Source organism: Calypte anna, chromosome 12 (assembly GCF_003957555.1).
Source record: "Calypte anna isolate BGI_N300 chromosome 12, bCalAnn1_v1.p, whole genome shotgun sequence".
In the NCBI taxonomy this organism is placed as follows: domain Eukaryota; kingdom Metazoa; phylum Chordata; class Aves; order Apodiformes; family Trochilidae; genus Calypte; species Calypte anna.
The window spans coordinates 14,650,084-14,677,301 of NC_044258.1; the positions used below are offsets into that span (position 1 = coordinate 14,650,084).

The window sequence follows — 27,218 nt, forward strand, 5'->3', positions numbered from 1 at the left end:
GTTCTTTTGCCAAAGTTGGAGTTGGAATAACTGCTCTTCTTCCTCTAATGCAGAAAGAGTCATAACCCTTCTATTTCCTAGGCTGAACTAATCAAGCTCTTCCAGGCTCCTCAGAGAAATAACTTCTCCAGTGTCTTTCTAGTTTATACCCCTCTTTCTTCAGCAGATGTCATAAATTTTAGCCAGTTTTCCAGAAGAATTTTTACCGTACTTGATGCAGTGGTATTAGAGCATTATTTTTATTATCACTTTCATCCCTGTGCTATAAACCCGGTCAGAAATATTTAACATTCATAGCTGTTGCACAGTGGTAGACTACTTTGTAGTCCTGCACAGCAATAAGAAATTCAGCTCCATGCTTCAGTGCAGTGTCTGGATCGTTATCTGTAAACACTGGACCAATGCTTTTTTCCTTCAAGGAGTGGGCAGCAAGTAACCAGTACAATTTTCACAGAGTTGACACGTACCAGAGAGCAGCTGATGCCTAAATTAGTGTCCAGGAATCCAGTGAGACCTTGTGGGTTTGTGTTGATTCCCCTTGAGATTATACTTAATATTTTAAGCTACAGATTGGAGGGACTCTGCAAATTCTGAAATTAACCTACTGTAACTGCTGAAAACTGATGTCATGTTTGTTGGCCAACTTTCCCTCCATGAAATCCTGTAAATTGCTGTGGTGAGTGAGACGTGAATGCTGTCTCCCAAGAACAGTGAGGCAGGAAGGCTGTCATCCAAGTATAATAAGAAAACTGCATTACTCTTTCAGGGGACCACTTACTTCCCCAGCTCATACGCTGTGTCAAGATTTTAATAAAGTAGAATATTGCAGAAAAAGTTGTTTCATTTCATCTGTTTCATGTCAAAAAAATACGCCAGCGGAAGGCATAGAAAAATTCCCTGCCTGCAAACCTGTGTTTTCAGCCCAGCCTCATGGCAATGTCCTCAGCCTGAACAGAGCCTATCAGCTGCTCCACAGCACACATCAGCCTTCCAGAGGCTCCACATCACGTACACAGCCCTGACTCATCGACCAGACAGCCACATGTCTGTCTGCAGCCTTGCACAGCTCTATTAAGATGATACAAAGGTACCTCCTACCCCTTCAGGAAGCATTGGGCACCGTGCTGTGCCCTGAGACAGCTCCCATCCCTGCTAGGCACCTGGTAGGTAACTCCTGGAGAAATTCAGGGTGATGCTCTTCACTTAGGGACAACCCCCAACCTTGCATGGTGGCTCTTTCACAGCTCTGAGAAGCCACACTTTGCTTTTGTCTCCTCAGAGGTTCATCTGATGTGTGAAAGGTCCCAAAAGGGCTGGTGGATGACCTATGCTGGAAGGATTTCAGTGCCTGTCTTAGAGGCTGCTTAGGGCTGCTCTTCATCTCCAAAGTGATTAGAGAAGCTCTGAAGTGGTGAATCTGCTAAAAGGCCCAGCAAGGCAGACAGAGGAGTATAATTTCAAAGGGGGTGTTCACACTGAGGAGTAAGAAACAGATGCTGGAAAAACCTAAAAAATACATTAACCTGAGTAATTCATGAGATGTCAGTATCTACTGCTAGAGCTAATGGACTTGTATTTTCTCTTGGGCATCCCAAAGTCCCCAGTGGCATGTTGTTACCTATTAAGCACCTGAGGGACCAAAGAAGCATCCAGGTCTTCTGGAATATGTCTCCACCATTCTGGAAGAGTTTCACCTACTGTCTGCACCATGCTGTACTCATCAGAGACCACATTTACCTGGTTAGGTGCCACCTGTCACTAAATATCTGTATTTCCCCCCAAAACTATGGGGACATGGGCCAGCTTGGGCTCCAGAAGCCATGGATATGCCTGGACAGAAGGTGGTGCTGAGAGCAGGTGGCACCAGCTTGAGTATGGTTCTCCAATGGGACCCCTGAAACCCAACTGGTTCATGTCCCCACAGCATGAAGAACCAGCATAACTACTTCAGAACCATCTGCATCTCTCCATACGTTGTGTCTTGTACTTCCTGGGAGGCACAAAGGGAGACTCTGACATAAGGAAGGTGACAGAAAACAAAGCTGCTGCCTGGTTTGCATGGAAGGATGTCAGCAACTGAAACACACAGTGCTGCAGAGTTTTAAGCAAGCATTGAGCAAGGCTTCTAAAGACAGGAAAAAGAATAAACAAAACAAAACAAACAACTGGATTTTCTCTAATCAGACAGATAATATTCACAGCCTACAAGTGGTGCCAAAATATTTCAGGAAATTCCTAAGCCCTTCTTGAGTAAAAGCTCAGGAAAACACAATACTTAAAGACAGCAACTACAACAGTACAAATGAAAGCTTTTCACCCTCTCCCAGCCTCCTTACACAGTTTAAAATGATTAAAAGCCCATTTTGCCATCTCCTCTGCAAATTAAGTTCTGAGTTGAACATGTAAAAGATCAGCATAAAACTCAAACAAATGATGTAAACTGCAGGGGCGGAAACCAATGTGTACCCTGCACAGACAGCATGAGGTGTAATTCATCCCATTCAATTCCTGCACCAAGAGAACTGAACATTATCTGAGCAATTCCTTCCAGTAAGGCACAAATATCATGCTTGAAAAACCCAGTCCCAAAGACTTTGGCCTGTTTTTCAGAGTCAACTACAAGGTGGGGCTGCCTGCCCTGGACTTGCCACTGAGCAGAGTGGCCCAGGAGGGCAGAAAACAAGCATCAAGGCCCTGGGGAACACTGAAGTCCCACAATTTTTTTTTCACATGAAACATTAGTAGGTACATCTCTATCTGTTCCTTTGCACAATCACATCAAACCCCATTCTGGAACCCCTTTTGCTTCTCCCCTCCTCAATAACCAATTTTATCTCCAGATGCAGAAAACAAGTCCTGCAAGGACTGCATCTCTGTTTTGTTTCATTTGAGCATCCAGACCAGACCTGTCTCCGCATCCAGAAACAGCCTCATCCAGCAAGTGCTCACACCTGAAAAATCAGGGCACCTATTTCCAAAGAGCATATTAAAACGATTTATTTCAGATAACTGGTGGTGTCATCGTTACCTGTTCAGGTTTCAGGCCAGGGGGCACCCATGCATACTCTTCCAGGGCACAGCCTGAGTCGTCATCAGAAGTTGAATTCCTCTGGAAGTCAAACATGAGCTTGGTGACTGTCTTTTCCATCTCCAGAGGCATAACGGTTACAATGTGCTCTTCCTGGGAGCACTTACAGTGGAGGCAAATCTTCCTGCAAGGTGAAGAGAGAGGAAAAAGAGGTGAAGCTGTGATTTGCACTTTAAATAAGAAAGCAAAGTGATTCTTTAGCCTGTATTTGCTGTAACAAGCCTTAACAACCCAGCCAAGTCAGACTGCCCAGTGTTTGGGGAGATGTAATTGCTTGTCCCTTCACTGCACCATGAGGAGCCATTCCAGGAGCCACCACAGGCAAGGGCCAGTTGGCCACCAGGTGCAGATGGGTGCCAGCCCACGACTGCAGAGCAGTTGCCGAATTTCAAACAGCTGAGCACTTGCCTAGTACAGAAAATGGTGGATTGACTGGGAAGCTGTGAATGACAAGGTTCTTTAGCACGTTGGTAGCATAAATTTGCTTATTAAAGTAGCATAAAAATTGATTACAGTCTGAACATATAAAGCTAAATTAAATTAAGGCAGGCTACAAAAAGCCACAGTCACACTACAATGGCATCTTAACCACCCGGCTCGACAACACGTGCCGTGGTTTAGTGGCACACCAGCTCACACACTGCCCCTGAGTAGGGTAGGGGCTGAAAAAGCTCCTAGAAGAACTGAAAAAAACAGCCCATGTGTTGTAATTTAACAGCCTAACAGCTTGACTCACTGACAATATTGCTTCTCAGCATTTTCTTCTAAGGGTCTGATCCTGCAGCTGGCTGTACGGGGGAGATCATCTTCATGGACTTGAACCTGAGAATTTATCAGCAGGGCTGCAAGGACATCCTTCCCCTTCACCAGAGGTAAGAGCAAAGGACTAAACCTGACAGAAAAAATCCCCCAGCCCCCTCAAAAGAGGTTAAAGGGAAGGCTGACAAGTTGCTTGCTATTTCTGCAAATGCAACGTTCTTCCACAATACGGGTCAATAGTATCTATTTTAAAGTAGCCACACAGGATTCTGAATTAATTTGCCCTAATGAAATGCTACTGACTTCTGAGGAATGAGAGATGGCTTCACTTGGGCAGGAAAAGGGAGACAGCTCAGAAATAATAAGGTGCCAAGAAAAAGGCAAGGGAAAAGTTGCTGGTGCCCTCACAGGTTTCTCTGCTATAAGGCAAAGCAAAGAAGTTCAAAGGGTGGCAACAGTTAAACACTTTCAAACACCTTTCCTTCTTTTTCACCATTGCATAGAAGCCAGCTAAACATACCAGTGCTTGGATCCAGACCCAAGTCTAAATTTCCACTTGGCCGTTACAGCACAAAAAATGCACTCTAGCAAAAGTCAAGAGGCTCCGTTAAGTCAAGCCAGGGAGATTTTCCAGATTTTCCCATTTCCTGCCTTTCATCAGATCTAACCCACACAGCGACCCCCGTGCATCCCCGGCGTCTGGTTTGCATCCAGGCAGAGAATCTCGGCATCGCCTCTGGCTGTTACCTTAAAAAACAACCAGGGCACCATTTCATATGAATACTTTAATTAATCAGCTACTGTGGAAGGGTGCTCTGTTTCAGCAAAGCTGCTGGTTTCTTTGCCCTTTCCATCTCAATTCACGACACGATTAGAAGCAGCTCAATATGCAACAAGATGCTAAGAATAATTAATAGCTCCAGAGCCCCAGATTCTGCACTGGAGATAGTTATTCTAACGGAGTTCAGGGCTTGTTAAACAAATTCTGATTTTCAGCAATCAATCACCAGCTTCAAAGGGACACAAAGCCAACAGTCCATGCTCGGGTATCAGCAACACTGGCAGCACAAGTGCCTTGATGGGGAAAAAGCCACCACACAACTTCTGCCCTCCTACCTGCTCTAGACACATCCCCTCCAGGAGATGGAGGATGCCAAGAGAGGCTCAGAAGTCTTGGATTTTAATAGGTGAGAAAATTAAGGACTTTAATTGTGAGGACTTTAAATAATGGTGTTGAAGAGTTAATGATCAATTAAGACCTCAAAGATGACTCCATGTGACCTCCATCCTGCAGCTTACACCAGGCACAGCCAGGAGTGCGAGGACCAGGTTGAGAAGCTGATTTACGCACACTCTGAATTCCTGTCCCTTCCAAGGCAAGAGGGTTCCACCACCAGGTGACCTCTCCTGGTCAGAAAAGCAAAGGATGAAAAGGACACAGGTGGCCTGTCTACTCAGCAGTGCTGTCCCCCTGGGAAGGACAATGGGCTCTGTAAAAACTTAGCACCATTAAAACCTGAGCATCTCCAGGCCTGGGGTTTCTGCCACCTCCCTGGGCAAACTGTAGAAACATCAAGATCTCACCCCTGAGATATTCAGTTCTCTTTCTTTTCCCTCATTAAAAGCAGAAGATTAACAGCTTTAATTACAATTATTTTCTTTACATTAGGATATATTGTTTCATGGGAACAATACTCAGTGTCCTAGGAGTGTCTTTCCACTCCATTGATACCGTTTCCAAGACTTCTTCACATAGGTCTCACTCAACTTTATTTTATCATCTTCCAGCTTGCTATAATTAAAAATAATTCCCCATAGTAAAAACTTAATATGAAAATGTACATTTCAAATACAAGATGAAATTGGAAAAGCAGCATCCCCCCCACCACACTCCAAGCAGACCATTGTGCAGTGAGATGATGCACGTGCCTGTGCTCGACCGTGCAGAGAGTGACCGAAGTGACAACGTGATGTGGGTGCTGATGCTATGGAAGAGATTTCATGGGTGCTGGAAAGGAGCAGGGCCCAGCTGCTCCCACCAGCCACAGCTCATTAATCATTAATGTGGGAAGAGTGGTGGAGCCTGAAGATGCTCAGAACAGCAGCATGCCATGTGAAGAGTGCTCCAGCCTGGGTGAAGCATTCATTCCTGAGCCTTTCTGCCTTGCTCTCATCCCAGAGAAGGGTCTGCAAACTTGTCTTGGGAAGTACCAGGCTTGGCGATTAAGAGAGGTGTCCAGCATTAGGAAGGACACAGAATTGGAGATATTTCAGTGCTAAAAGCTGGGGACATCCTGGAGTGCCACTGGACTCCAGCAACCGAGGGTTGGCAAGGAGAACCCCAGGAATGTTGTGCTTCTCAATGAAGAAAACCAACAGCAGCACCAGCTTTGAGCACAGAGGATAAATAAAGGAGCTGTTAAGCAGCTGCAGCTTCTGGACAGGCAGGAAAGGAGAGAGGGAGCAGGGAGCAGGCCAGCAGCCCTGCAGTGGGGTCATGGGCTGGGGAGCACCTGGCAGGGCTGTTGGGCACAGAGATGCCCTGCAGCGAGGCTGGAGTGGTGGGAAGCAAATGGGGAGAGAAAGAATATCTCCTGGTGTCAGATTTAACCAGAGAGGAGCCTGCTTTGAATTGATTTCACATGGTACAAAGGAGTAATGGCTCAAAAACAGATTGAAAAATTTGTTCTACTCAAGGCCAGTGCTTTTTGCAATGAAGTTACAAGATGGATGTATTTTGCTTTGCAATCGCTGCTTCGTTCCTAGCCCAGCAGCCTGTCCTCTCCTCTGGCTCTAACCCTCATTCCTGGTTACATTCCCACCCATCCACTATCAACAGGGGAATGGTGCAAACTGGATCCACCACCCCATGCCAGATACCTCCTTACAGACAAAACCCAGCACACAAGGGCAATCTGAAGCAAACAGGGCCAAACACACCAAATAGAGAACCTGGCTCCTGAGTCCCTCTTGCTTGGGATACTGAAGCATGTTTCCAGCCCAGGAGAACTTACATACAGCTTGATATGAGCCCAGTTGACCTGTGAGGTCCCTAGCACGAGGCAGTCCCTTGTTGCACACCATGATTGGCAAAGCACAGCCTCTGCCATCACTGGAGCCCTTTCATCACACCAACAGCATCAACAGTAAGTTAAACCACACTGAAAACATGAGTGTCACGCAAGAGGCTCTGGAGAGAACCACAAGTGTGCCCCCAGCTTTCTAAAGAGACCCAAGGTCTCCCTGCTGTGAAAAACCAGCGATGACTCCAGACTGGGAAAGCATGAGCAGAGCTCAAGAGACAGAGAAGAGGGGCTGGGGATCTGCCTGCAGGAAAACCTCCCGGCCACAGGGATCTTCTCTTCCATCTGTGGCTGCCAGCTCAGCTGGGTGGGCACACAGGACCTAATGGAGACACCACTACCAAACCACTGTCCAGGCTGGGTACCATGGCTGGTTTAAGAAAGGGCAGTGCAAGACCCCAACACCTCCTGGCAGCAGCAAGGATGAAGGCAGTTGAAAATCATGTCAGAAATGTTAAAATTCCTCTCAGACAAAGGAGGAACTCAGTAAACAGGCCCCTTACCACTCCCCCTGCACTGCTTATCTCTGCTTCTCACTTGTTTCTTCTGGGATGGAAACAAATGGGCTGTAGCAGGGAGCAGCCCCATCTCCAAACAATGTGCTGAGCAGGGATGCCACGGCCACAGCCAGGCCATGCAATGCCTCTGCTCTGTAATAAAGGATTTGCATGCATTTGTGCACACATTAACATGCAAGATTGGGAATCCTTCAAAAAGCAATTGTCTGCTCAGCTCGGATGGGATGTTTAAAGCAAAGGGGTAATTCCCTTCCTGCTCAGCTTAAGACATACACAGGAGCCTGATTTTTTTCCAGCATTGTTCCATCATTCTGATTGCAATAAGGCTTTTGGGTCAGTCGTCAGTAAATCACAAGACTGCTTGGAAATAGGAGAGGCTGAGGATTTGGGGCAGCTCATGTGAACCCTGAGCCTCTTAACAAGGGTTTCTTAATATCCCTGCCTGTTATCTCCTCCCCTCATTTGAGAGCTAATGAGGCATCTTTCCACCCTGAGCAAGCTCCAGCTACACAGACCTGTTTCTTCAGACTCTACAGGAAAGACAAACATTTTTTTGAAACTGAGAAATGAACAACAGTCCTTCAGTCCTGTTGGAAAAGCCTGGCAGCTTCTCTTCATTATGGGCACAGCTCAGATGGGGAAAGAGAGGCACAGGGGGTACCTACAGGCAGCACCCAGCCATGGCTTCCCCATTGAGCATCAAAGGAGCCCCAAGCTTTTGTGCTCAAAATAGGCAGCTGAAGCTCTGTCTCCTTCTCCAACTTCTCTAACACTCTATTTTGAATCAAACTCTCCCAGTAGCCCCAGGTAGACACTGCCCATGGCCCCATATCCCACAGATCTCAGCTACAAAGTGGCATCTCTCTGGACAACACATTCCTGTGATTTCATAGCTCTTCCAGCATCATTTTGGCCAGAAAAGAATAGTGGGAGTAAGCTGCAGAGACATTGTGCCACCTGGGTTGAAAAGGAAGCTTAGTGAAAGCTTTTATCTACTTAACTGGGATGCAGGAGGCAAAGGAAGGTGAATCAAACATTGGCTTTTACAAGAGCATCAATACAAAGCCTGAGGACAGTGTGTCCTCAGCAGCCTACAAAGGACAATGCTTACTTGACCCAAGATGCTGTAGGAACAGTTGGCTTAAAACATCAGTATGAGGTGGAAGCAAAACAGAAATAGGTAGCACGGTAATGCCAAGAAGCTAAAGGAGAGAGAAATAATCCAGGAACTGAACTACTCCCATAGATGCATCTTTCCCCAGGACTCCGTGGCCATACGGGAGCAGGTGGAGCTGCATGTCTCCAGAAAGGTCTGCAGTAGGTGGGGAAAGATGGAGAAAGAATTGCAAGTCACGCCCCATGTTACCCATCCATTTTCTCTTCTCTACCCACTTGATTTTCTCAAAGCAAGTCAGATTCCCAATGTTGCTTCATTTTTAATCCCCTCTGACCTTTACAGTGCCAACAGCAGCAATTGCAAAGGTATCCAGGGTGGTGTTGAAGCTTTTATTACAAAAATTATTACAAAAATTATTACAAAAATTTCCATTTCCACTCCTGGAAAAATTCTCCTCTCTGGCTGATGCTGTCCGTGCTCACTCTCAGACTGGAGACTGGTTTTATTTTTAAGACTAAAAATCCTTGCTCTGTGAAAATTATTGCTTAATGAAGAAAAAGAAGGAGAAAAAAAAAGTAGTATCTCCAGTACTGCAAAAATTGCAGCCAAATATGAGCAAAACCAGTCTCTGAGTATGTTCTAATTGATCTGCCTTCATGGTGAATCAGGACCATCAATTTAAGAAGCAGGTAGAACATCTGCCTGCCCTGTCCCCAAACCACTGCTTCCTGGTGGCACAGCCTGGGGGGGATCCTCCAGGATGTTTCCAGTTTTTCTGTCTGTGGTCTTGGGTACCATGTAGCAGACAAGAACCATCCATGCACAAAGCTCTGCTCCTCCCCAGTGAAACCAAAGACTTTGGACAAAACACAACACAAGGTAAAAAAACCCCAAATCCCTCATCTGGGCTGTCTTGGTGCCCTCTTAGGCAAATAAGAAATGAGGACCACAGCCCAAAACCAGGGCCAGACCTCTCAGCACCACTGCATGACAAATTAAAACACAACCAACCTCTACAACCTGTTGCTAAATCACAACAGGGGACCTGGGGTGCATTATGGGGTCATTTTGGGGAGCCAGGGTGCACCCCAGTGCTCTGCAGTGACCACAGGTCCCCATTCAAGTCCCAGTTTCTCATCATGAGCTAGATAAGAACCCTGGGGTGCTTAAACACCCTCCTGACCTTAACCACACTCCCATGAGCCACAGCCCCTGACACAAATCATGACATTTCTGACACATAAAGATGTTTAAATTAAGGGATATTAATAACTTGGCAGATCTCAGAAGAACTCTCTGTTTGAATCTCTCAAGATGTTTTGCAGAAGACGCAATATTTTTTTTTCGTAGCAGAGGTTAGACAGAGGTGGGCAAAGCTCTATAACCTTGTGAGTTGCACATCAAGAAAGGGGAAGAAAAAGAAAAGGAGGAAAAATAAGGTGCAGTGAGCTCCAGCCTGCTACCAGGAGAAAAGGTGTCCAACAGGCTGCACTGTCACATCCAAGATGACGGAGGCTGCCTGCCAGCTCACCAGTTTACCACTCATCTCAGCATATTTATGTCAGGGTTTATTTTCTTCCTCTCTTAAAGGTCCAGCTCTTAGCATACAGAAAACATAACAACCACATGTTTTTTCTCAGTCATGGAGGAAAAACGCAAACCACTAGTTTTCAAGCTAAAGAGGAGGCTCCATACCAGCAATAACAACCCTGGAGCTGGTGTGCAAACAATGCTGAAACCAATCTCATGATCTTGGGAGGCAGGGAGAGCCATAGGCTGGGCAGACCTAGCTCTGGACACCCGAGTGGTTTGGTGTCCCCCATGACAGGACAGCCTCATCCCCAAGGTCCCAAGAGCCCAGCAGGGTCACTGGTTAGCAGGGATGGAGCAAGGGAGCAGAAGGACCCTCCCCAAACTTTCCAGCAGAGAGCCAATGTGTGCCTGTGCTGCAAAGCCCCTGTCCTGCCCCAACGGGTTATCTTGTTGGATTTTTAATTATGCTGTTCTGTGCCTTTCAGCCTAACAGATGCAGAGCTGTTATCACAGGGGGCTTCTTTCTGCTGCTTAACAGAAGGAATAAAATTTTCTCCAAGCCTGAGGTTCTAACAAGATTTAAGCTCTACCTTTGGATCCCAAACCAGCTCTCCATAAAACAGCTTGTCTCCCTTCAGCATGAGGGTTCTCACAATCCTCTCAAGTTTAGCATTACCCTGGTCTCCTATCTTCCTGCCCCTCTCTTCCCCCACCTAGTTCCAGGCTTGCTGCCCATCTCTCCAGCATCAGTCTCAGGCAGGCAGGCTGAGCAGAGCTGGTGCCAGTGATCTGCCCTGGGGCTGGAAGTGCTATTTTAAGGGACTTCACCAGTTTGCACTTGCAGCATGACTAGCAGAAACCACAGCAAGCTGTAAACATGCTGCAGTTCAAGCATCTCCCAGGCTGTACATCCTAAAGGATAAAACCTGGCTGATGGGCAAAATGCTTGGAAGCAGGATGAGCTAGGCTGAAAATTGTAATTATTTCAAAAATCGAGGCTTTGATGGCATCCCCTGAGACAGGCAACACTGACCTGCTTGTGACAGCAATCACTGCCAGCCTGACCTGCCTGTGTGCTGGCTGAGCCCGAGCAAGCCTGCCCACAGCAAGTGCACAAGGCTGGGTCATTTTGTTAAGCTGAAGCTGGCTGGTAGAAAACACATGACAGAGAAGATTAAAATATGAAGCAAAATATAATCTTGTTAGCTGCAGATAGTTTTACCTTACAAATCTTCATCGCTGGCTCAAGCTGGCACCCTTATAAATACAATGCAGTGATGTGAGACATGTAAGTGCTCCCTCAGTAGGTGAAATAATAGCCGAATAAAAGTAAGTCAGATAAGTTACAAGATAAGAAAGATAGAACTGAAAGGATGACACTGCATCTGGTGTGAATAATTATTTTGGCATTATTCTGCCCAGTGCTAATCCCTAACAGCTCGAAAAGATTCAATCAGCGTTCAGCACCGCCAAGGAATCGTGACTACAAAACAAAGAGTAACTGGATTAAAATCTTTCCACGGTCATGGGTCACGACTGTGTCACATCTGTTTAAAATGTTCCTTCAAGGAAGAGAAAAAAAAAAATTGACTTGAAAAGATTGCATTGAAAAACATAACCCCCAGCTGCAGTTCTAGTTGGTTTACAGTTAAGCATTCTGGCATGAAAAAGAAGGATGCAGAAAGATTATTACTTTAAAACTCTCTATCCTCAGGAAGGCAAAACCACCACAATAAACATCTGAACAGCAATGTCCTCATCCACAACACCAGTCTGCACGCAGTCTGCTCAGAAAATGCCCAGAGAACCCAGACTGCTGGAAGTTGCATTTTCCAGAGCAATAAAATTAACATAGAGAGATGAGGATTTTCTAATACTTATTCCTATCTAAAGCCAGTTGAGCCTTCCCAATTATTTTTTAAGTGAAAAATCCATTACACTGGCATCAGCATTTCCTGCAGCTGCAAATATGCTATTTAACAATTAACCTTTTACATCCATAAATAACAAGAACAGCAAAGGCTGGGGAAAAAAAGCTCAGCCGCCACAGAGATGCCACCACCAGCACACCGAGCAAAGTTAGTGCGCAGCTACACGCATCCAGAGAATGCTGCTTATTCCTCCTCCTCTTCTACTTTCTGTGCCTCCAAAAAACCCACAGCAACTTTGCAGTCGCTGGCAAAAGGCATTTTCTTACCTGTTCCCCCTGGTGATGGTAGGGCAGGAGGAAAATATCCAGCGGGTGGCTGAGCTGTCCTAGTTGTGCCGGGTGAGTTTCGGCGGGTGGGCTGCTCCTGGGACCAGCCCGAGCACTGCAGTGCCATACAGCATCCCGAGCTCACCCTGTGCAGCCCGAGTGGCTTTTGTCAGAGCCTTTCAGAGGAGGCAGGCACAGACTGAGACACGTCTCCACAAGAAACCCACGGGGGAAAAACCCACCATCCCTGCCCCGCGTCTTACGCTCAGATCGCCTCCCTCTGAAATTCAGCTCCAGGGGGTGCTCCCTGCTCCTCTCTCCCAATCCAGCGGCTCCCCCTTCAACCCGCCTTCCACTCAGTGACCCTTAGGAGGTGGCAAGAGGATGTCCAATTTGCTCTCCGAGCGTTGAGGCATTAACGAGGAGACGTGGAGCCCGTGGAGAATAATTGTGGGCGCGCAGGGGCTCTGCTGTTGCATTGCTCTCCTCTCCTGCATGCTAATGAGCAATGATGTCAGCAAAGCCAAAGTCACCGCATCCGGACCGTGCGCCACAGCCCGGACACCCTCCCATTTATTTACATGGAAATCAGACCCCACTGAGAAATCAATAAACCCTGTCAGCTGCTTAGGGAAAGAGGAGGGGAGGGGAAAAAAAAAAAAAAAAAAAAAAAAAAGAATAAAATAAAAGTCTTTCTCGCTGGCTCTCATGTGCGTGTTTCAAAGAGCTGGCCCCGCACCAGCAGCCCAAATTGAATGGTGTGAAGACACTAATTATCCCTCCCCAACCAGCATCTTATTTGATGCTGACCGAAGCTCAGCTTGCTGTCAAACTCAAGGCAGTGCTTCTTAAGTTTGGGGGCTATTAAAGCAATGATCTGCTGGCTCTGAGCAATGTATCGTTTTTTTTCCCTGGCTTTCAATGCCCTCTTAATTATTTTCTGCAGTCATTTGCTGTGATTCCCCACTGGTTTTCAGATGCAGAACGTTTGCACACCAGCAAGACTAAATATTCTGAGAAATGCAAGTTGTTAGTGTGGCATTTTGGTTTACTGCATATTTTAATATATTTTCTTTCATATGGCCCCAAGAGGTGCACAAGTCACAACTTTTATGTGTATCTCAGGTGAGAGTGCCCCAGGAATATACCACCCCAATGGGGATGCTGAATCCTCCTTCCCCTGTGTTTCCTATTTACAAAAAAGAGAAGAAACTGCAGAGAAGGAGCTACACTGCCAAACCTCTGCTGCTGCTCTCAAAGCCCGTTGCTTGGGAATCAGGTGGTCACAAATGAATCTCTGCTTCAAAGAGAAGGAGAGAGCACTTCTGAGCTTTTGCATTTGTAAAAATGGTGACTGAAATTCAAAAGCCTGCTTTCTGTGGCCTCAGAAAACAAACACAACTTGTCCAACGTAGTGCTTTTGTGGCAAGCTCCTGACTTCTGGGGTCTGGCTCCAGATTTCAGAGCCCTGGATTTTGGCAATATTAGCTGTGTTTACAGAACACAGACAGACGCAGAAACTACAGCTGCAAGTCTTTCTGCAATCTCAAATGATTTAAATTATTATTATTAAGGCCCATAAATTAGGTTTCATTATATGGAATTGCACTCCAAAACTCAAGGGTGAGATCTTCAGCTGGGACAAATCAGCCCAGATCCCCCATGGAGCCACCCCAGCTTACCCCAGCCAAGCACAACAGACCAAGAATATGCAAAGACCTCATCTGGCTCAGACAACTTCAGACAAAAGAAAATATTCATGGCCATTGATGAAATATTTGAGCATTTACAGTTCCTCCCCCCAGCTTTTTTTTTTTCTTTTTTTTTCTTCTTTTCTTTTTTCTTTTTGTTTTTTAAATTACAAGTGTAGCAGCAAGTTCATGTGTTGAGCACTGACTATGTTACAGCTTCCAGCAAGGTTGGACCTTCCTTTCATGAAGCAAGGAACAGCATCACCTCCACTTCTACCTGGGATGGTCACAGCACCAAGAAGCTCCCCTCCAGCTCCTTTAGCTACACAGAGCACTTGAAGGAAAAAACCTCCCCCAGCCCTTCAGCATCCTAAAGTGGCACATTTTGTCCCTTCCTACTGGTGTTCTGGGCAGGATGTTAACTCATCTCTCTATGGTTAGCATTCCATGGCCCCAAGATTACATATTTTTCCTCTTAAATTCAGAACATGTTAATTATAATACAAATGAAAGGAGATGAAACTGAATTGGGCAAAAGCAAACAATGAAGCCTGCTTATAAAATGATAAGGCTAAGCAGAAATGCTGTAGAGCAGAAATTACCCATGTTTACTCTACCAATTTTCCCTGGAAACATATTGCTAAAAGCACACAGCAGTGACCAGAGGTACAGCCAGCTCAAAGAATATTTACTGCTCCACGCAGCAGGTCTTGGAGGTGCCAATTTCCACTGAATGCCTCACTTTCTCTGCATTGACTTCCAAGAAGCAAAAGCCCTTTAGCTAGAAACACTTAAGGAAAAAGTGTGTATTAATGCTCCAAGAGCCACTTAAGCAGGACCACCAGCCAGGCTCGTGCTCATGAGAAAGGTTGGCAGGGCAAGAACCCAAGTGTCCAACCTCACTTGCACAATCCTGGTGCAGGGTGGATGGCAGTGGCATCCTCACACCACCAGACATCCTACAGCAAAGGTGAGTCCTGAAACCTGTTCTGCTTGGCTGTCTTGGTCAACTGGATCCACACCAAAAATTGCAAACTTATCCTTGTAATTTGATATACAAAGTTTCATATATATATATATATGTATATATATATATATACTTGCAAACTAGATATACAAAGATAAAATGGGGGTGATGTAAAAGATCTGTGAGACCAATGCTTTCAACATCTCAGCTGCACTACTAGCTATGAGCAAGAAGAGCATTGTATCTCCAAACAGCACGTAGAATTGCCATTGCTCCTGGCAGATTTCTTGTTCCACTACTTGCAGACCTAAATATCCACAAAATCCAATGAGCAGGCTCTTCAGAGACAAGAAATCAGATTAGAAGCTGCCATGTTTAGATACACAACTGTCTTAGGAAAGTGGAAATGAGCCTTTCTGCTTTGAAAGCTGCCAATTCATTGGCAATTGCTCTGTATTACTGCTACCTACTGCAAGACCTGTGAAAAGGTCACGAGTTGGAATAAATCCAGAAGGCACACACACGATCTCTTGACGGATTCTGCACATTACGCAGGTGAAATGGGTGTTTCATTAAGCAGCAAGGAGAACAGTGAGATGGTGGAGCACATTATCAAAGGTCACGTGAAGGACTTGCACCATTACTAGGATGGATGCTGACAACTGCCAGCAATGAAACTAATGCTCTGAACAACCAGAGGTAAAGTCTGAGCTACTGATAAAAAGAAAGAGAAACTGGATCAAGAGCAGGAAGCCCTCACTCAGGTGCAGAGGTGAAAGATGGACAACTCTGCTTGTAAATGTAGACCTTTGTAGATTTAAGCACAAGGACTCAGTCACCTGTAAACTTTCTGCCATTTGCTCAAGCTCACCCCCCCTATGGCTAATTTCACAAATCACTGTAAGAGCCCACATTTCATAAATGCTGTATTTTATCACCTTGGTGTTTCGATCAGCCATCAATCAATAGGGTTCCATGTGACACTGTGGACTCACCCGATGACAATGAGGGACATGGCCACGTGCAGAGACAGCAGGCTGGAGTCCTCAAGGTCAAACTACTAACCTGATGAATGTCAGATCAAGTTGCCTTTCTGAATTATTTAGTGAGCATGCTCTGCTGCAGCTTGCCAGATCAGTGTACAGCAGCACTGCTACCCTGGGATGCCACCAAGGACCCAGCCTCTGCTGTCACAAAATGCTACTCATGGGGATGAAAGGCAGGTCCTGTCCTGGCTCACAGCAATAGGCACAATAGCAGATTACTTTCCCACTGCTCTTTCTCCCCACAGAAATGCAGAGCTGGATGCTCACTGTTTTTTTATCCCCTCCGTTCCCACACTCACCCCTGTTATTTGCAGAGAAATCTCTGCTCGCTGAGCCAGAGCTTCTGCCCCAGTGCCAGGATGGATGTGTCCCTGAGCTGGGGGGCAGCTGGAAACCAACCAGGGCAGGGACACTTTTGGGGCCATGCTCCCATGGCCACAGGGCAGCCAGAAACAGCAGTGATAGGCTGGAGAGTGCACAGCATTGCCCACACCAGAGGGGAAGGCAAGGTGATTGCAGAACAGCAGTGAGCAAGGAGGAGGAAGACCCTGGATGGCTGGGTCCAACCAAAGGCCTGGCTCTTCAGGAGGCACACAGGGATGTGCCCAGGATATAAGGAAAGCTCCTGCATCCTGAAATACCTGTCAGGACTTTAAAATAGGTTAAACCCACTTTTTTCTTCTTATATTGTTTGGTTTTTGTTTGTTGGCTTTAAGCAAGGCAGCACCGAACCATCCAAATGCAGGGGTGATCCCATGGAGTACCTCTCACACCATTCTGGTGCTCTTGAGCTTCACTGCCCTGTGCCCCCCAAAGACAAAGCAGCCCCAAAAGGACCCTCATTCACCAGCTGTCCCTACCCTACACCCCCAGCTCATGGACCAGCACCACTCACTCTGGTGTGACACCTGGAGCATGCCACAGACAGTGTTTCAATCAATCACTGTATCTCTTCCTCTCTCTCTTTTTTTTTTTTTTTTTTTTTTTTTTTAACTTTAATCACCTTAATGCAAGAAGATTAAGAGAGCTTAACAACAATAAGGCTTTCCATGGCCTCCAGCTTCAACTCAGCACTGATTTTTACTTTGTATGTTGAAATCAAATTTGTAACCGAACAGGAGCAACAATCTGGATGCTCACATAGTTTACCCTTTTCTAGCCCGATAGAATTCTCATCTGAATACTTTTTTAAGTGTCCTTTAGTGATGTCAACAAAAGCCTCATTACTGCACTGCATTGCAATTTAAGCTAAAAATCTCAACAGTTATTTTTTTAATGACATATTTTTCTTGGGGCCTTTCCACAAACAATAAAGCTTTCACTGAAAATATGTTGCAAAGGAAACACATAAATCTTCAGCTTATCTGCTGGTATGTTTTCCAACGATCTAAATCTTTGATCAGCAACAAATTAATTTTCCAATTACACAATACAAGAAGATGTATTTCCAGGATATCCAAGGAACCCTGCAAGTCTGCATTAACATGTGCTTTGGCAGCAGGTCAGGACTCCTTCATTGCTGCCCTTTTCACTGGCTGATGCTGTCAGGATTGCTGTCACCTTAGAGGATTTTTTTTTTTTTTTGGCTTCAAACCTGTCTAATAGGATGTTTTGGGTCAGTGATTATGCCCTGAGGATTTCTTTCCTTTGCTCACTGAGTTCCTCTCTGCACCACCCAGCTTATCCCCCCTCCCAAAAGCTGTGCAAAAAGCAGGACTGGAGCGTGGTGCTCAGCTGTCTCAGTGCTCAGAAGTGAGTCCTGGGTCAGCTTAGAGTCCTGGCCAAGTGGCACAAGATGCTTTAACCCCCCTAAACCAGGCTGTGCACATCTTCTCTGGCTGCCAGGGGATTTAAACACGTCCCTCACCCTGGCAAGGCATCATCCAAGTCTCTGCTCCAAACCAGGAGCTGCTGGCAGGTCCTGGGACTGCACAAACCTCCCTCCAAGCTCCTCAGAAACCACCAATGATTGGAATTGCCATGCTTCTGCCCCAGGCCAGAAGAGGTAGTGCTACTTGCTCTTCTCAAACTATGAGAAAAGACCTTTTTGCTGCTTGCTTCCAAACTGCTGGTAACTCCAGCCCATTTTTTAATCCACCCTCCTGTGACATGCTGCACTCCTCTGGGAGGACATCACTCTGGACCCTCATGTTGAGCTATCCAGAGCCTCTGAACTGCTCAGGGGGAAGAAAGGTTCCAAAATAGATTTTTATTTCATACTTGAGAGCAAGAAGTAGACCTGGATGATACAAAACCAGTCAGTGCAAGCAGATGGACTCCACCCACTACAAGACTTCTCCAGTCCAGTTAATCTTGATTTGAAATTAAAACCAAAACAATCAAACAGACAATAAAATTATGAAAAGTGGCATCTCAGTTCAAGCCTTGGTACTTCCACAGAACTGTGCTTTGCCTGGAATGCATGGAGCAGGTCAAAGTGTCTTGGGTGACTGCAAGGTTTGCAGCTTGGCTGTCGCCCTGGCTGAAGCTGGATGAAGCTCCAGGTCCCCAAGGCAGCCTGGCACTGTATGCAAATGACAAGAGATGTTTGCTATTCTTCCCTTTGTTTTAATTAGTAATAACAATTTGTTATCATGGCTTGACATTTGTTCATACTTCGGAGAAAACTGCCTCCTCAAACGATATGCTGAGATTACAACAGGCTTTCTGTGTTTGCCTTGGTTTTAGTAGCTCATAACAAACCATGAAATTCATTACTCTTGCCACAAGCACCCATGAGATGTGCCAACCAGGGTGTGATTTATACACAGCTTGACTCATGGAAATTTAAAGGTTTTAATGTTGCCTCCAAGAAGTAAAGGGTTTGAAATTTTATACAGCTGAATTACAAAGAAAAAAAAATAAAATCCCAGGCGCAAACTACTGCATTGTTTTATATGCCTAAAGAGCCTGAACATTAAACTCAGGGTAAAAATAACTCACTAAACATTAATTAATTTAAGCATATCATCTGAACAGCCTTTTCAGTGATAAGCCTTCTGGCCTGCAAGTTAGTTCATTCTATATAAAGGAAGAGATTTAACAGTAAAACTTCCCTATTACGATATAATTTGGCAGAACATTCCCACTGAAAGAACCGGGTGGAAATCAGCCTGTGCATCACCACCTTTAATGGGAAAGGGCTGTCAGTCATACCCCAGTCCCATTTCTCCATGCCATGTCAAGCCTCCTACATCAAACCCAATACACAAATCATCAAGCCCATCAAGATCATTAGAGCTGCTCAGCCATCAGGGAAAGGTCAGCCCCTCACTGCCTGACAGCTCCTGCTCCAGAGGCAGCATCAATCACAGCCCCCCTCAACTGTGGAAGAGGGCACAGCTGGGAACCTGCAGCCCTGACCTGTCATCTTCTAAACCCACATCCCTTCCTCCTGTGACCTGTCATCTTCTAAACCCACCCCTCTGACCATAAAAAAACAGCTACGTTTTTATCTGATTGACAGGGAAACACAACTAAACCACCTGCCATACAAGCAGGGGGGGACAGGACCTGGTTAAGGCTGTATCAGAAGAGGTACTGAAGGTAGTGAAGAAGAAGAGGTACAAGAAGGTAGTGAAGGGTCAAAGACACCCTTGACAGAGATGCCACTGAGGCACAGCCTGCAGATATTCCCAGAAAGGAGACCTCAGCCATGCCTGGCTCCCGTGGTGACACCAGCATCAGTACCAGGCTGCTGCTCCATCAACCTGAGCCTTACCCCTGCCCTTGGAAGGGAGGAGAAACTCACTTGTTCATGATTAACAGGGGGACACCAGAGTTATCAAATGCAATTGCTCCTGTCAGCCGTTGCTTGTTAAACGTGCTGAAAACCAAAGGCCATTTCTTTCTCTTTTTTTCCCCCACCATGCTGTGCTGCATGTAGCATTATCTTCAAAGGGCAAACGAAGCAAACATATTTGCTACCCATAAGCAGACTAAATACCTCAGCCTTTTAGAAGCAATTATTGCTGCTAGAGATTTAGTGAGCCTCATTGTTTTGTGGCTCAGAAAGCATTTTGCTGCCTGCTTTGGAGTGAGCCTTCAAAGTGCCCTGTGACAACGAGCAAACCCTCTCCAGTGAAATAAAAAATGGCTTGGCATCCAGAGGAGCAGTGGTTTTTCTTTTTTGCTCAGCATTCAACTTACAGTGTCTCCTTGCAACAAAAGAACAGCAATTTGGGGGGCTGCTCAGCTGCTGCCAGCAGCTGGACTGAAGGCAGGGTCAGATGGGTTCCTGCAGCAGAGGAGTGAGGATGTTTATGGAAAACAGTGAATATTCTCTGGGTAGAGCTGGAAACCCTCTTGCTGTGTGCCCAGATTGGAAGGGATTGCTCTAACTAGGGTTGAGATTGGTTGTAATGGTCTAGGGCATAAAATAAAATGTGAAGGAAAAGGGCAATGAAGAAAGTACTGGACATTGTCCTCTCCATCCCAAACAGGTAGGGATGCTCCAGACCAGGGTGGCTCATCTGGCTGAGAACTGTGGAGATGTGGTGTTGCAGAGCCAGGGCAACATCTCTCCTTTATGTGGCTTTATTTTAGGGCAAACAGATCAATTGCAAAAACTCCTTCTCTGTGCAAACCATGTTCATTCCCTTGTACCAGTGCAGGGAAGCAGAGGGGGAGCACAGTTGGGCTCCCTGTGGTACATCAAACATGCATCTCAAAAAGATGAGAAACCATGGATGGCCAAACAGACAGATGGAGAAAGGAGAAGGGAAGCTCATGGTACCAGCAAGTCTATTATAATTAGTGTAATCAGCAGCAATCACAGCTCAACAGCTGCCTTCCCCTCCCTGAGCGCCTGCTACACCCAGCAGCACAAACCCATGGCCAAGAAGATTTTGACACTTGATGTAATCTGAACAGCCCTGCTTTGAAAAACGTTTTGACTTTGGTAAACTTTTTTTGGTAAGCTTTTGATTCCACATAAGATGCAGAAAAGAATGCTAAAGCTTCTGTGCTCACAGAAGAGTCAGGAAACTAAGCGTAGTTTTTATACCAAATATGAATTTCCATGGGGCTTAGAACAAAACCTCATCACCTTTAATTTGAGACAAACCTGCCACACTCAATTTTCTGAAGGTAGTGTCAGAAATGAACTGTTATACAGAAAATGGCAAAACATGACAAAAAGCATTTGCTGTCCTCCTCTGATGTGTCCAGCATCCTCCTCTGAAGCATTCCTATGATAAGTTCCTTTGAAACACACATCTCCAGCCATTGCAGAATTGCAGAAAGTTGTAAGGGAACATAGAGAAAAGAAAAATTGCTCTAAAGGCCACCAAAATCCAAAGCAGCCCTGCTTTAAAAGAAAGGTTTTACTTGGTAGAATGATATTTTGAAGGACTGGAAAGCAGAGATGTAACTGGAGTGCAGTGATTTCTGATACCAAGTGTTAATTGGCTTAGAAATGGTGACCACCACATGGACCAGCCAGAGCAGCTCCCACACCTTCCCCATCAGCACAACCTTAATGCCCAGTTACTCAACCAAAAAGTAAGCATCAAGATAATCAAAGCCATCTAAGAGGGGTGCTGCAAGGCATTGTTTTATGTAAAGTGACAAAACAACAAGAGTGTTCAGACTCTTGGAGGAGAGTTTGGCTCCTTCTTCATGCATTGTGTGGGGAAAAGGTATCAGAAAGCAAAGAGCATGGCTACAGTGAAGGCTTTCCCTTGATACTTTGCTCCTAGGCACCACTGTAAATAAATGGAGCTTTCAAGTACACAAATGGATTGCAGAGGCATCCACAGTGAGTCTATTAGCTAATCACTCAAGATTAGCATTTATTTTAATCATCAGGCGTTCAGGTAAAGGAAGAAGTTCCCATGTATCTGCATACATCCCTTCTACACTTGTTAAAAAGTTGGACAAAGCTGTCTCCCAGTGACAGTAATACCAAGATAAATCTTCTCTTCCCAAGGGAGGTGCCTGTGGGCACAGCCTGAGCCAGGCACATTGCTTGCTGTGGCTAATGGCCCAGGACAAGGCCAGCATTGTGGACCTTCAGCCCAAAAGCCCAAATCTGGCAGACCTGTGCGACCAGTACAGCCTTTGGCATGAGCCCGGGGCTGGTCTGACTCATGCTGCTGATCTAGAGCAAAGTATCTTAAAATCTGACACATGACTCTGTCTCATCCCAAAGGAGTATTTAACCCATCAGGCTGCCACTGCTCCTTCCTTCCTCTTGCTGCTATGGGAAGCCTCATGTCCTGTCCTCTGATCCTCCATCTGAGCATGCAACAGCCAACAAATAAACATATTTCGCTCATTTAAGTAGCTTCACTTACAAGATGTAGGAAATGCAGCAAATGTAGAGCAATTTGGGCAGTTTGATGCATTCCACACTGTTAACAAAACAAGCATTAATACCACTTTATCACCAGCTCTGATCTTCCTGGCATCATTTCATGCTTGCAGATAACCCACACTGTCACTTGGTACCTACAGGGGATGGTGGACAAGGTCCCCAGTCACAACAGCTGATTTCCAGCACCCTGAGAACTCAATCTCAGCTTTACAGGCTCAAGCCCAGCTCAGGCTTGAGCAATCTAAAAAGGAGACATATCAACTCACTTAGGCTTATCTCTCTAATTGCCTGCCCAGGAATCAGTGGTGTCAGCCACTTGCACTCACATAAGTCACGGCAGTCAGAAAAAAAAAAAAAAAATAAAAAATCAACCTTAAAATATTTATCCGGGAGCATTTTCAGAACTGTAAGTGAAACTATGGAAATCCTGCCTATTGCTACAACTCCAAATGCAATGGCAGGCAGGAGGAATGCAGGGAGGGTAACAAAGCCAGTGTTCATGCCTTGCCTCTGCTCTGGTTCTTTCCAGGTCCTATGGCTGCGTAACATAGGCTCCAATTCTCTCGACAGCTTTCCTGCACTGCTCGGTGCCAAACACAGGGAAAATGTTAATGAATACCATCCCATACATATTTAATGCACATTTTCCTGAGAGTCCCGCTGTGATTAAATAGCCACCTCATTAGCCAGGCCCACCTTTCTTTCATTTTGATTTTTGCACAAAATACCAAGAGCATTTGCAGGGCTATAGCCACGCAGCTGAGCTGCTGGAAAGATCGCTGCATAAACCAACACCTACAGGGCAAAATCCAAACACAAACTTCCAAGGAATGTAAAGAGAAATCTAACCCTGTCAGAACAAATATTTCATCTCAGCTACCTCCTTCCAGGACATGGAAAGAAAGGAAAGGAGAGGGAACAAGCCAGCAACATACTTGCTTTTTTGAGTGCAATTCCCCTTTTCAATCGTATTTGGAGATGCCAGACACATCCAGATAGAGGTGTCCCTGGGTACCCCCCTGGGGCTGAGGCTGCTCTGACCCAAGAACAGTTACCAAGCCCTGGACATCTGCAGCAGGAGCTCTGCTGTTCTTGCTCCATCTGAAACTTGGAGGACATCCACGATTTGTTGAAGGTTACACAAGCAACCCAGGGCAGGCATGGAAGGAAACATGGATCACCCAGAGGTGTCACACCACTGGCATTGCAACCTCTATGGTGCTCATCCACGGTGTCTGAAGCACAGCTGACCACAAGATCCACCACATTTGCAACATCATGACAACCATTTTGGAACCCTGATATAAAAATAGAGGGCTATTGTTTTCTGGGCCATTAGAACCGATGTATTCAAGTCCTTCCCACTAACCCCCAGCTCAGAAGCTATTTTCCAAAGCAGCAGCTCTATTTCCAACCAAAAGCTGATATTCTCCAGGGATCATCTGAGACCACAAGAGCAAAGCTGAGCGCCCAAAGTCAGCCAAGGCAGGCAGCAGGGCTGGCAGCACAGGGTATAGGGTTTGTGTGTCCTGCCAAATACCACACGTGGGATTTTGAGTGCTGCCATCCAAGCATGTCCTGCCCAGAACGAGTGCTGCAGACATGTTCATGCTGCTCCCCACAGCTCTGCATCCTGGGGCGATGCTCTGGTTTTCACACGGCCCATGGGAAAGGTTTCTTCTGACAGAGAAAAGCTGTACAGTCCAAAATCTCACCAAACTGCTAAAAATAGAAAAGGCTCGAAGGAATAAAGTATGTCAGAACTCCTGGTAATTCCTCCCAAATACATAATTTTTTGGCACAGATGCTAAATCGTAACTGGAGGGCAAACCTTCAGTTCTGTTTTAGCTGGGAGAGTCCCAACTTCTGTCTCTCCAATTTATATATGGAAGCAGGCTCATTATGCAACATATGTTTCAGCGAGTTCTGCATCAGGGTGTGAAGCTAGGGCTAACGAGGGGAATAACATTAAGAGTAATAAACTGTACAAAAGCATGAACTTTTGTTTCAAAACCATGAACTTTCTGTTTGTCAGGCTTGTCGGAAGCACGGGATGAAGTTCCAAGTATCACAAGGAGTCTTCAAAGGGAAAAAAATTCAAGTCTCCCTTCTCTGAGATACTGAAAACAGGGCAACAGGTGGTGACACATCAGCAATACTGGTGAAGAACTGGTGTCAAGTGGTGAGGATGCTTTTGCAGCCTTTTTTGGGTGGTCAGTGCAGTGCTGTGCTTGCATTAATGCACAGGAAGCATAAAGGCCACTGGAGATGCATTTTCTCCTCCACAACCGACCCCAAGATACCACCTCACCCCCAACCTGGTTAATACCCACAGACAGCATTCAGATGACACACTGAAGTGTTCTGTTCATCTGCATAACACTGATGACAGGAATAAACATACATCTACATTACCACATTTAAAATTTGCTGTGGCCAGGACTGCCAGCCTCAGGGAAGCACCTCTCAGTATCACATCCACAGACCCTGCCACTATTTCCATGGCCAGCCTGAACGGATGGCTGGATTTATAGGTCACCATCACCACGAATAAAGTGATGGTGTTATTTTGCTCAGCCTCTGGGAGCAGCTTGCTTCCAGTGCCCCAAGGCATCTCTGCTGGGGAAGGACCCAGAGGTGGCAGGCAGGATGCTCCAGCACTGCTGGTGTGGTCCCCTCATCACCACCCTAGCCCTGTGATCACCCCACAGATCCTGATGTGGCAGCAATAGAGAAGCCAGCTCATCTGAGCTCCCTTACTGACCTGAGATGACAGCTGCCTGTTGGAGAGGGAAAAAAACTTTTAAAAGGGAAAAAAAACAGCTGCTTTTTTTTTTTCCCCCTTTTTTCTGGGTGAACAGACTAATTTAAGGTGTAAGTAGATCAAGCAGCTAATTAAGGAAATAACCGATAACTTAATCAAGATCATTAGAGGAATCAGCATGCTGCTGCCATTATTTAAATGGTAAGAAAGAGAAAACACACTCACACAACCAGAGACCTCAAAAACCCTGCCCAGCCCCATCTGCATGGGGGGAGGCTCCCTTCTCACCCCATTGCTGGTGCCAAAGCCACTGAGGAAACCACTCAAATCTCCTGGTGGTTTCCCACAGACAGAACATTTAATCATCCCCCAGCTGCCACCACAAAAGTCCTGAGTGAATTATATTTGCTGTAAAAGCAGGACAGTGTTCTGCCCCTGGAAGCAGCCCCTGCCCACTCTCAGCAGAGAGGGGGGGGGACAATCCCTACACAGAGATAAAGTCAAACACATTGGACCATGAGCATTTTGCTCTTAGCAATTTGTGCAAACTTTGTCCCCCAGCCTGCTGGTCTTAGGACAGACTCTGGGACTTCTCTACCCTCACCCCCAAAAGGGGTGTTTGCACACCAGCACCATGTCTCTCCCTCTCTAATTGCTCTACCAGTTGCACAGAGAAAACATCTGCTGGAAGACAGAAGGAAGCAGGCAAATACTTTGCACTGCCTAAAGGCAAACAGAGGATGCTGTTAAACATCCCTGCCCAGCAAACACCCCCAGGACCTCTGCCCAGAGTTTGGCAGGCTGTGGGCTCCTCTGCCTCCTCCAGCAGAAATGAATCCTTATTTCCAACCAAACACAGCCTCTTATCTGCTTAATTCCTAAATCATCCAAGGGCAAATGAATTCAGCAAGTTTGATAAAGTACTTAAAAGTCTTTGTCTCACTTAATAGAATCTTTTGTTTTGCCTCAAAGAAAATTGAACATTTTCTCCTGAATTCATGTTAACAAAGGCAAAAAAAAATTCTAACATCCTATAGTTAAAAATAATCCTTTATCCTGTATTAAACACAGCTGCTGATGGTTCAAAATTCGCATTTTGTCATTCTACACAAATCCTTGCAACAGCTGAGAGGACACACAGCATGTTTGGAAACCCAGAGCTAAGATAAGCTCCAGCCTCCCACAGGGTTTTACTCTCCAGGGGTTTTTCAACAGAGTGAAAAAGCAGGAGCCAGCTCAGTGGCTGGTGAAACAAGTCACGTTTATATCAAGGAAAAGTTTTACTGTGTCTGCTGGGGCAGATATTAACAAGGGACATGGCACATCCCTGCCTGCCCCTGGGCTCTGCCTGCAGAGACAACCTGGGAAGAATTGGAGCCGAAAGAGAAAATCATTTCCCAACGCAAACATTTGTACAGTGTTAAAGCAGCTTACAACACTTTCACAGACTATAAATTGGGCACGACTACTTACCCCAGCTACACAGGCATTCACTTCATAGGCTGGAACACTGCCGTGCCATGCAGAGGGAAGGACAGGCAGTGGTAAGGGGATCGGGTTTGGTGTCTGGGACCACGGGGCATCCTCCAGCGGTGCTGGCGAGCGGCTGCAGTGATGTGGGGAGGGAATGCTCCCTGCTGCTGCCCCAGCTGCCGGAGTGACGCCCACCAGAGTTTTAGCTTATTGGTGAAAATCATAAGCTCTAATCCAATCCTGTCCCTTTACCCAAATTTAGCTCTCTGTGGAGCCAACATCCCTTCCAGTTTTGAGTAGCGGTCTGAAAGCAAAGCTACCTCGCCAATGCATAAATCACGTCAAGAGAAGCAATAAAAAGATCCCATGCTCAATTTGCTTCACCTCTTTCCCCTCAAAGAGTTTCTTATCTACCAACTTCGAGGGGACCACAGCCTTGTGAGTGCACTGAAGGAAGCCAGCAACTCCTAGCCTGCGTCTCAAGTCAGTAAGGTAAACATCAGGATGCCAAAAAAACCCCCAGTATTCATCAGAATGCCCAACGGTACCACTGACACATCTGGGTCAGGACTGTATCATGAAAGCAGGAGGTTTATAGAAATGGTTAGCACACGGCTCCTGAAGTTGTGTTTCACAAAGGTAACTACTGAATCACAAAAAGCTGCT

At 45.9% G+C, this 27,218-nt stretch overlaps 1 protein-coding gene across 1 annotated transcript in view; it reads right to left on the reverse strand.

The window, feature by feature from the left end:
- PRICKLE2 (prickle planar cell polarity protein 2) overlaps positions 1–26,654 on the reverse strand; it is a 53,109-nt gene extending 26,455 nt beyond the window's left edge. Inside the window, exons 1-2 of the mRNA XM_030458708.1 lie at positions 26,553–26,654; positions 3,029–3,212 (exon numbers count right to left, since the gene is read on the reverse strand). Coding sequence (XP_030314568.1) covers positions 3,029–3,160 — 132 coding nt within the window. The 5' untranslated portion in view covers positions 3,161–3,212; positions 26,553–26,654. The remainder of the gene's footprint in view (positions 1–3,028; positions 3,213–26,552) is intronic.
- Positions 26,655–27,218: the final 564 nt, after the last annotated feature.